The 11,161-nt window shown below is 40.1% G+C and overlaps 1 protein-coding gene across 1 annotated transcript; it reads left to right on the top strand.

Annotated features, from left to right (window-relative positions):
* The first annotated feature begins 7,028 nt into the window (after positions 1–7,028).
* coa6 (cytochrome c oxidase assembly factor 6) lies at positions 7,029–8,582 on the top strand. Its single transcript, XM_084573012.1, has 3 exons — positions 7,029–7,232; positions 7,626–7,791; positions 7,986–8,582. Exons 2-3 carry the CDS (start codon positions 7,648–7,650, stop codon positions 8,082–8,084), a joined length of 243 nt encoding a protein of 80 aa, XP_084429138.1. The 5' UTR covers positions 7,029–7,232; positions 7,626–7,647; the 3' UTR covers positions 8,085–8,582.
* Positions 8,583–11,161: the final 2,579 nt, after the last annotated feature.

Raw genomic sequence — 11,161 nt, 5'->3', positions numbered from 1 at the left:
CTATGGATTATGGATTACGGGTTTGCACTCTTTCCTCTCTTGCACTGTACATTCATAGCACAAGTGGAACAAGGTCAATAAATTAACACAAGCTCATTCAGGTGACCCGCGGTGAAGCATGTGGCCTCTGAATATCTTCTGATTTGGTTATAATGAAGTGTCAGGTAAAGATGCACACCATAGCTTCAGTTTTTGTTACGCTGGTTGCTGTAGACAGTTTGCTAGTCTGATAATCTGAGATTATACACGTACATACACTTTGACAAAAGGTCATAGAGAGTCCAAAAATTCAGTGTCAGGCTTGGAAAGAGAATTTTATACTCCAGGTTTCTTCTCTAGGGACCACAAACAACAAATTTAATGTTTCAAACTGAGATACGTATTTAAATTTAAACTGAAATAAAAGAGAAAAAATAGAGTCAACATAAGAATCTAACCTTGTCAAAAACAATACAGAGCACTTAATAAGTTGCTCAAAAGAAGGAGGCGTTTTCTTTCAAATAATTTCATCCTAAAAGTATTTGTGTGCATGTGCGCGTGTTACGTGCCTGAACCCCTGTTGCCATGACAGTGGATGCCGTTTCCGAGTTGACAGTGGTATTGACGTCCAGCCGAGGCAACTGGAGGTCAGTATCCTGGACACCACTGGGTTGACAAATACTGGTCGATGGCTGTGTGTGTGTGTGTGTGTGTGATGGAGAGAGAGAGGTGGACGCCATTAGCGGTCGATGCCTGCTATGGAGCAACGCAGCTACATGTGTGCGTCCTGAACATGTGAAGTGGATGAATAATGTTGATCATTAGTGCATATGCTCACTGATGCGTCCTCAAGACCTGCTTGAAACATTGCTCTGCACAATAACCAATATTACTTATCACGGCTCCTCCACTTTAGTATATGCTATTAAGTTTAAAATTAGTATTATAAGTTTAGTTCAGTTAAGAATCTGCAATAACAGGCTGACAAGGGAGCAAGAGATAAAAAATACAAGATCCATTAAGGACAATCTGCTCCATTTAATAATCAATAAATTCTTGTTTTAAGAGAGTAATGTCGTAGCTGTCATTTATCACTGGCATCAACCGACTTCAGAAAACACTAACAGATACCTACCTGTATGCATGCACACTTACCTGACAACTCAATAGCTACAAGCATGACAACAAATGCATTCTAATATAGTCCTGCACTAAATCTCCATGAAGACTATGGTGTTCATCTTTGTTTTAAATTGTATTGTGTTGTACCGACACATTGCTGTTATCTCAACTTATCTTGAATATTAGAACAGTCATGGAGGGAGGATAAGTTAGTACTGATATTAGGATGTATTTATTTTCATTAGTGTACCTAATGAACTGGCAAGGGAGTGTATCTGGGAGATTCTAAGCCCCTTCACTTTCTGAGGGTTAAAACTTACTAAGGCTTGGTTTTATGTTAGTCTAGGGAATACATTCCATCCTTTCAAAGATTGAAACAGTAGTTTGTGTGTCTTGAAGTGTGTTTTTGCCCTTTTTACTGTGTGTCTGACTGTGATCTGACATTTACCTTCCTGCCTCACTAACGCTCCCACCAGCCACGTGATTCATCTCACACCTGAGACACTCTCTCCACTCGTCACGGGAGGAATAAGGACTACCGCCAATTACACCGCTACATTATTCACACCTAACTACGATTTCTCTAATTATCAGCTTCTAATTTGTCGCTGGGGATAAAGATGCCATCTAACGCTCATAAATACTGTACGCCGTGACGCCGTCTTGCACCTGGTGATAAATGGAATGAGAGAACACAAATCTCGACGTGTAGAACACTGAAATCACTCGTTCACATTAACGTGATCCTCTCATTAACCTTTCTCCAATGGATCAAATGAAAGATGGCAGGTTCTCTGAGTCACCAGGTAATAAAGTAAGTCAGAGGGACTCGATGAGATAGAGAGGAATAGAAAAATAGGGGGAGTTAATCTCTGTATAATAAGGATAGGCTGTTTTTTTAGTATCTTTTGACCCATTTACTACAAGTGCTCCAGGGTGAAGAAAGTTTCATCAGGGCATTCACATTATTAACCACTGGTAAACTGCACAATGTCAGATGTGACCACAAAAAAAGAATTACAGTCTTGTTGTTATATGCCTCCATTGAAAAGGCAGGCTGCAGTTTACATACACATCTGTCCAGATTCAGAATATACAATATGCATATGTGATCACTTTAATAAATATGCTTTAATAATACAATCTAATAATATGCTCTGCTTGTGGTTGATTGTTACCTGTAAAAATATCACAGTGCAGTTGATATTTGATGTTATAGATATAAAATGTCATCAAATTATGTCGTAACTTAACCCTCTTTTAGGGTACTGCGGCACATAGACGCTGTAATCTACATACGTAACCAACACCGGTGTGAGCCATTTATACTTGTGCCCTCATCAGTTTGGCTCGCTTCAACAATGGCCACTGAAACGTTCGCCGAAGACGAGTCATACAAATGTTTGTATCTCCATATCTCCTCAGTTAACCTTTCCTCCATGTGTTCTATCTGTATTGATCCAAAACCATCAATTTGAAAATTGCGGAAATGGAGAAGCAGCCAGAAATAATAAAGCGGAAACATGCTCCTAGCAAGTGGACCAATCACAGCTCTTGCAGTCTACATCACCGCGGCGAGTAGTTATATTTCTGGGGAGGTGCACGTCAGTTACGGCGTTAGGGTCTGTGTAGGGTCTGTGTATGGTCTGCACCGTCGACATAGCTACGGCGTTAAATTGACACAGAAGTCTAAACCACCTATCAGCCCGTGACTTCTGGAACTGTGGTCAAAAACACGTTTTATGATTTCAAACTGACCTTAACCGTTGACTAAGAAAGCCTAATGAGTACATCCCTGAGTCAAACTAAACATTTCTTCCAGATTTGAAGAAATTCCCTTTTGGGCCATGACACATCACGCTGACGGCAGGTCATTTTCCATGAGGCTCTGCAGCCCTAGTTTTTCTGGTGTGCCCCCCCCCACCGTTGGCACTTGTCAGACCTCAGTTGCCGGGATGATTCAGCATGTTGAATGGTGACTAGCTGTTTAGCTTAGAGAACTAATGCACACGAAGAGAAAATGAGTTAAAAGGGTACTCAGAAGCCTTTTACTATTTTACATTTTTATCTAATCTGAACTTTCAAATATACAAATATTTTAAAAACAACATCATCATCTAGAATTATTAAAATGTAAACCAACTAATCAGCATGATTCAGGAAAAAGCAGCTCTATTCAGCAGTCTGTAGCTTCTTATCCTCCCAGGTAATAGTAGCTCTTCTGGTTTCCTAGAAAAGTTATTTCCTTTCACACAAGCGCAAATTGTGCTAATTGTGTTAGCAGGCCATTTCCTGTAGACTTTGCAATGTGTTCAAGTGCAACTGTTTGACGCCGGTGACGTGAGGTGACACCATAGTCGAGTTTTCTGATTAATTTCTGGCATGTTGCATTCAGGAGTTGATTTATGGCCAAAAACAATCACAGTCACAGTGAGTTTGACCTTTGAACACCAAACTGTCATCAGCCCAGGCATTGTGCCAAATTTGAAGAAATTCTATTGAGAGTATGAACAACTCAGAATCATTCACCTCCAGTCACAGCTATCGCCAGCACAGAGGCATATAAAGGACTTAAGTTATATCCAATGAGACGATATACAGCTGGGGGAAATGGCAAGATGTATTTCATTCCTACACGATATAAAAAAAAAAAAAGAGATGGAAGGCAGTCTGATAAATATAGTCACTTGGTCACTGTGTCCAATAATCCCTTTGCAACTGTATCTGACTTTAAACTGTCTTGTGTCAGATCCTGTCATTCTCTTGACATCCTACCTGATCTGACGGGGACTGACAGGTGACACTTGTGTCCTTCAGCTCCACTACAGTGGGACAGGTACTCAAACAAGGGAAAAGAGAACGGGAAAAAGCATAACTCTCACTATTTTTCTCTCCATTAGCGACATAAGTCGTGACAACTGTGAATGGATAATTCTTCACAGTGAGAATCTAACTGGCCCTCATCACATTTCGAGTCCTCTCCACAAATAATCAGATGCCATCTTAGGTGGCTGCTGCAGTGGGAGGAAGAGGAATTGCTTTAGTGCTTTTAATAGCTTCATGAGGACACCGAGGATCAACCACCTCACTAGTTTGCTTTAAAAAACATTAAAACAAGGCTATGAAAAAGAAAGAGAAAATAACTTTAAGAGCGACTGGTTGGAAATATATCCCATCGTATCTGAAAGCCTCCTTCACACAACAACTACGATTAAGCTTGAGATTGCAAAGCTGTATGATGAATAGATACCAACATGAATAAAAACCGCCACACTTTCAAATGAAGCCATGGCATTCAGCTAGTAGAATAAACATTGATACTCATGAATGGAAGCTGAAAACAGGGAACACAGTGAATGGCATATGACAAGTACAAGCCATCGATATCCTTATCTTTTCTGGTCACATGCGAATCCTTCACTAACAATTCTAAAAATGGAGAGGAGAGTGGACTTCAATTGGAATTCAAAGATCAGTGTGCATGTGGTTTAGCTGTTAACACAGCATCCCGAACATGTGTGTGAGATAGAGTGGAGTGAAACTGTAAACACTTTTTTCAGTTTAGTTGCTCATTTATTCCTGCAGTGGTGTTTCTGTCAGACATCAGACTCAAACAGTGCGTGTGATCCTGTGACACGTTTTTGTCTCACTCACTCTGTGTTTACAGTAACAATAAACGAGGATGCAAATTCGAGTGGCACATAACACAGGAATTGGGCAGAGGCTCGTTTGCTTCCGAGAGATTTACAACACAACTCCGAAACTCCGCCACTTGCCACAGAGCTTAATGCATTTTTTAAGCTGAACTACATTTGCGCATCAGCTACATAAGCCGACAAGCACCCCTCCTCTCATATTCTCTCATATATCGTGTGTTTAGACTTCATGGCAAATTCAATTCCAGTCATATCAAAACAGCCTCCTTTTTATTATTTTAGGTTGAGTTTCAAAATGAAACAGTGATAATATTGCTTGTCCTGATAGATAAGAGTACAGCATAGCTGGGCTGTGGTTTGGTGGAAGCCCTAAATGTATTCTGTATGTCCAACAACAGAAAATAAAGCATGATTAACTAACTCTTCCTACTGTGGGGGTGAAACTGCAGCCTTTACCCTTCCTCGAATATATTAAAGTTCTTATTTAAGAAACAGTGTTGCACTTCTGCTGTAAACATTTGTCTTGAATCTCCTCATTGGAGCAGGCCAAAATGAAAAGACTCATTGACAGCGGAGGAAACAAACTTGAAGTTAGGTCAGTAAACGGTGTGTGACATAAATACTGAATGAAGTTCGGTCTCTAAAGGAGCCAAAGAGAGACTCTCCAGTCACACTCGCGCTCACGCACAGGGTAACAAACACTTACTTTTCCTAAGAAGAGGCCGGGCACCTCAACCACTGCATCAGGGTGCTTGTGCTTTTTATTCCCTTCAGTCCGCACACAAATCTGAGACAGATTGCTGCTGGGCGCCATGGCAACCAGTTGGGCTATTCTCCGTCGCTGTGGCTGAAGGAGGGAGAAAAACAGAGAGAGAGTTAATCAACAACACACACTTTCATCTAGCCAGTACTCAGTGCCAAGGCATTCACTTGCCAGTTCATTAGGTACACTAGGGAAAATGTATATATTCTAATATAACAGTCCTGCATTAAATCTTAGCTTCATGACTGTTATGATGTTCAGTTTATGTGCGTGTCAGCATCAGAAAGGTGGTAATTTAGTCATACAATCACTGTGGAGGATGTAGTTTTTGGTGCTGTTAAAGTGGATTTAATCAAACACAAATGTGTTTCTGTTATTTAGGCTGAAATGGGGTTGTCAGATAGAGACATGTGCCTGCGTATAACAATACAGTTCAATAGTACTACAAACCACAGCCTCCAAAATGAAAACAAGGATGAATCAACAGCTCTCTCGGTTATTTGAAACTAATGCTGGATACAATCACCTTCATGAACCTTCACGAAGCTACAATTTAGTGCAGGACAGTCACATTAGAATGCATTCATTTTCACTAGCGTACATAATGATCTAGAAAGTGAGCATATACACACAAAAGCATAATTGTACTTTGAGCCTTGATGTGTTGTGAGTTCCAGGTTCTCAGCTTGATTTGAATGAATTAATACATTAATGTTGGGAACGTTAGCTTAAAGTTAACATGGCAGTAAAATCAGAGGAAGTTGAAATCGATTTCAAATTAAGAATATATATTGCCGTTGTTTTGTTTTTTGCTGTTGTTTGTTTTTACAAAAACGTATACTAAAACGAACCCATTGTTTCACGTTATACTCAAATCTTAACAAGAGGACACTCACTTAATTTAGTGGTCTGAAATAAGTTGGAAAATCTTAATTTCATTGTCTTTAAATGTCTTTTTTAAAGTATGTTTTGTGGGTTTAGAGGGGAACAAAGTATAAGTTTGTTTTGTGCAAATAAATGTGTTTTCGGATTTTTCTGGTCTATGTTTGCTACAGCCTTGCCCACTGTTTGCAACTCTGGAGATTGTCTTAGCCCTACAGAAAAAACACATTTAACCTCAGAAAAATACCACAATAAGCGCTGCATTGTTACAGCTAAATCACCGCATAGTGAACAACCTTGACATGCAGCAAGGCCAGGCTAAATTTAATGGAAAATGAGAGCTATTAAGCTAGAGAAAGGTGGTACATTAGCTAATGAATCACTCACCTGTTGCTTCTTCACCGTCATTTCTGGCCGAGAACAAATGACAAGAGACGACATTTTCAAAAACACTTGATTAATCGTCAATATTACTAATTATTGTTATTATTATTACAGCTTCGTTGGATTTGTAGCTATTTTTTATTCCCAAGTAAGCTTAAATATTTCAAACGCCTCTCCTTCGCGCTTGTTTTGTTTTCCAACTACGCCATCACCTGGTGCGTTTGGTCAATCGCGCGCTTACGTCATCACCGAGCGACACAAGGAAGTGTTCTTCCGGTGCTCGTCCTTCACTTTGCTCAGCGCAATAAGCGCGTTACAAAATACTTTTATTTGAAGCTTTGATAGTTACGCATTTTGGGGATTGGGGAATTTTTTCATGGAGTGACAGCAGCAAACAGAAGCGACCGCTGGAACAAAGAAGTCCTCTGGGAGGTTTCTAACGTTCAGTGAGTGAAAGTTTAATACAAACTATCTCTAATTGACAGCCAGTGTTGTCTTACCTGTTCTGGTAGGTAGAGTGATAGTTGAGAGCTATTTGAAAGCTAGTTGGCGGTGCCAAGATATTGCTTTTTGAGGTGCTATTTTCTGTATAAACTTACAGAAAGTAGTTCAACCTGATGGAAATAATATGAGGACAGAGTATAGCTAGTGTGCAACTACAAACCCTAGGGTAACTAATATGGCATAAATTATTGACTATATAGTATAGTATAGTGCATAGAACAGTATAGTGGGTTTCTCTATACAGTGCCAGATTGTTGATTGATATAAATGTTTCTCTGCATATTATATAGCATTATCTACTGCAGTTACTTAAATGATCTCTCCTCTTCATGAAGTCCCTCCCAGAATCGAGCAGCTATGACAGCTCCAAACTCATCAGAAAGAAAGGCCTGCTGGGATGCCAGGGACGCTCTCTGGAAATGCTTAGATGACAGCGATGACAAGGTTGCGTCCTGCCAGATGTTCCAGAGCGAGTTTGAGTCAAAATGTCCAAATCAGTGGGTAAAGTATCCCATCTTTTATACCACGATTTAAATTAGAGATCTCTTTTGACTGTGGTGTCGGAAAGGAGTAGTAAATGCTGCAGGAAGTCATCAAAATCTTTGCATGTTCTGTCAGATACAGTATCTAGAAAAAAATACAGCTGAAAATACTGCAGGACTGTTCTTCAGTCTCTTGTTGATCTTCCCCGGCAGGTGAAGTATTTCACCAAGAGGAGAGACTTCTTAAAATACAAGGAAAAGATGCAGTCAGAGGGGTTCACACCTGCAAAAGGCCCCCAGGAGGCATCGTAACCATCACCCGACAGGAGATGATCAAAAGCAGCAGACTGACTGACTGTTCTCCAAACCTGGGGCAGAGCTGCAGGACCTGGACCTGGACCTGGAGCGGGAGGTGCTCTGCTGTGTTGTGGACAGAGTACATATTACTTCACCTTTATCGTTATTTATTTGTACAGACAAACGCTGCTTGACGAAATCCAAATGGCAGCACAGAGGGCCTGTTTGAAAATGTTCTCATCCTACATCCTCAGACATATTGTGAAGCGGCGTCTTCTCATGTTATCCTATTCAGCTGTTCCGCCACGTTTTTAAAACAAAGGATCCAGCTTTAATCAACTTAACTTCTTAACTTGTCTGTTAGTGAAACCTAGAATCATGTACTCCTTCATGGGTTGGGGCATGAGATTCGAATTAAACTCTACTGATCTAGCCTTTAATTCCAGGACAGATCCTAAATCTGAGTGTGACCGTCACGTGTGGTTTGTGAATAAATAAAATCAACTGAGAGGCTTTAGTTGTTTTTATTGTGTAATACTGTGTCTCCCTAACTCTAGTTCGTAGCTGGACATGAACGCACCACCAAGGTGAAACTCATAATTTATAAATGGTACAGCTCATTCGTAACAGGCAAAGGCACAGTATATTTATATTACAAACGTGTCCGTATTTACAGAGGAGTGTGGCCCCTGGGTCAAAGGTCACTGCTGCAACACCATTGAGATGTATGAAATCCTCAGTAGAAGTGAATAAATTACAAACATTACAGCTTCTGATTCAGCTTACACAAAGGTATATAACTATACTGTAGTCGTGATATATATATATATAAAAATAACACAAATTACATTTAAAATTTGTGTAAAAATAAAGGCACGTGTTTTACATTTCTGCACAGTACCATGCGTGTTTTGTGCAAACCTTTTTCACCACCAGGCATTTTGAAATTATTGTGATTTGACAGTTGATTGAACAAACTACTGAACCCTGTGCTCACTCAACAGCTCTCTCCTCCGCTTTGGGTGTTGCGTTCAAAAACACCTCAGGAATTGGAGGGACCCTGTAGCCTCTCACATCCGCCTTTCACTCTGTGTGCCAGAACAGCCACACCTCCGGACACTTAACATGTTCGTCCTGTTGCTTCACATGCCAAAGTGCAAAATTTCAGAAAACTTTATTTTTTTTTTTTTTTTTAATTGTGACCTGCAGACTTACGCTTAAAAAAATATGACCTTACTCCCATAACTAAGGAACCTTTTTTAACTTCTAATTTTTAAAATGCATTTAATATGACAAATAAAAGCACTAATAATGGAAATACAAGCCTTCCAACCTCTAAAACAAAGGCTTGGGAATCTGTTTAGCGTAAAATACATGATGGTATGATTAGTAAATACAGTACATCTGGAATATTTTATATTGCAACAATATCAAAAAGCACATGCATTTTAAATTTTTTTTTGCTTTACGTGATTTCAGATCAGAAAGAAGGTAGAGAGTCGAGGCCCTGCACTGCTCTGAGATCACGGTGAGGCACTAACACTGACAGGGTGAGGGCTCTGAGCCATGCTAAAAAATGTAGCATGACAGGCACCGACGTGGCAAGGAAGGCACTGCATTTGGGAATCAGAAGGTTCACAGCATAGTAGGGCACAAAATCAATTTCAGAAACTTTGGTAAAGACACTGGAGTTTAAGTAGATTTCTAATATGCCACTAGCAGCTAAAGACGGACGTATAGGATTTTCTCTCTCTCTGTAGAAACAAATGAAGGCCTTTAAACTCAGACATAAGGAGTGCATGTGAGAAACACTACAGTACAGTAAATCAGCAGCAGCCACATCAGACGCCTCTTGCTTTAACAGCAGCCTCTTGCTTTCTTTTACACTGAGCGGTGTAACTGCAGACAAAACTGTCTTTGGAGACTCTCAGTCATCCAAAATGAGAAGACGTTTCACCACTCACTGAATGTCAGTTGTACATGTTACAATTTTAACATTCATTCATACATTCATTTTCTGTAACTGCTTGTAATCTGGAGGGTCGCGGGGGGGCTGGATCCTATCCCAACTGTCACTGGACAAGAGGCAGGGTACACCCTGGACAGGTCGCCAGTCCTTCGCAGGGCTAACACAGAGAGACAGACAACCAGTCACACCTACAACCACTTTAGAATCACCAATTAACCTAAAGAGCACATCTTTGGACAGTGGGAGGAAGCCGGAGTACCCGGAGAGAACCCACGCAGGTATATAACCCCTACTCCTGCCTTTAGTCTGTCCAGTTTCTGGCCATCAATAGTTTGTGCCGATCACTGGGAACAGACAAGACTCAATGCAGGTTAATCTGAACAACATCCGCTAATTGCAGGCGAGTATTCGGTTGTTAACTGACCTTAAAAGTGTGAATTTGTTACATGCGATAATAAAAACACCAGTCACCTAGAACTGAAGAAGCAGCTTGGGTGAGGGGTGAAACGTCTTCAAGAAAACCCACTTTGTTTTTGCTTTTCTTTTTTTTTTTTGGATGAAGACAAAGCTCCAACTTTATAAGCCCACCATGTTGAAAATGTGTGTAGTGTGGTTATAGAGCAATACACTTAAAATACACGTAAGTGCAGCAGAAGTTAAGTTCAGCAAGAATGCACATATACCTCACATGGCTTATTTCTACCTAAACGTCAACTGCTCCACAGACACAACAAGGCTCTGAAAAGGTCTTACAGGTATACTTATCATTGTTTCTGTCCTAAATCAAAAAAAAAAAAAAAAAAACATGTCAGTTCTCGATCACCACAAATAGGTTTGTGGTTTTTAATGATTTGATGAAAACATAATCTCCGTCAAACATTCACAGAGATTTAAAAAATAATAATAATAATAATAATAAATGATGGAGTTCAGAGTTCCCCCAATGTCCTCTTTGACAATTTGACATTCCTTGTGACAACCCCATAAGGCCAATACAAATAAAATCTTATATCTAAACAGGTTTACAGTTCTTCCTCCGCTCCTTCTCCACCTTGGCACCGTCCATCTTCCTCCTTTAAAGCCAGTTTATTCAGTCTGATTCTGCAAAAGACTCTCCTCTTGG

The sequence above is a fragment of the Chelon labrosus genome, assembly GCF_963514085.1.
Source record: "Chelon labrosus genome assembly, chromosome: 23".
In the NCBI taxonomy this organism is placed as follows: Eukaryota; Metazoa; Chordata; class Actinopteri; order Mugiliformes; family Mugilidae; genus Chelon; species Chelon labrosus.
This window is presented reverse-complemented; position numbering and strand designations above follow the sequence as displayed.

What these genes read in the sequence shown, in the direction of transcription:
- coa6 (XM_084573012.1), top strand. Translation starts at nt 7,648, where the DNA reads ATGACAGCTCCAAACTCATCAGAAAGAAAGGCCTGCTGGGATGCCAGG. An exon ending in CAAAATGTCCAAATCAGTGG is followed by an intron (nt 7,792 to 7,985) that starts GTAAAGTATCCC and finishes CTTCCCCGGCAG; the next exon opens with GTGAAGTATTTCACCAAGAG.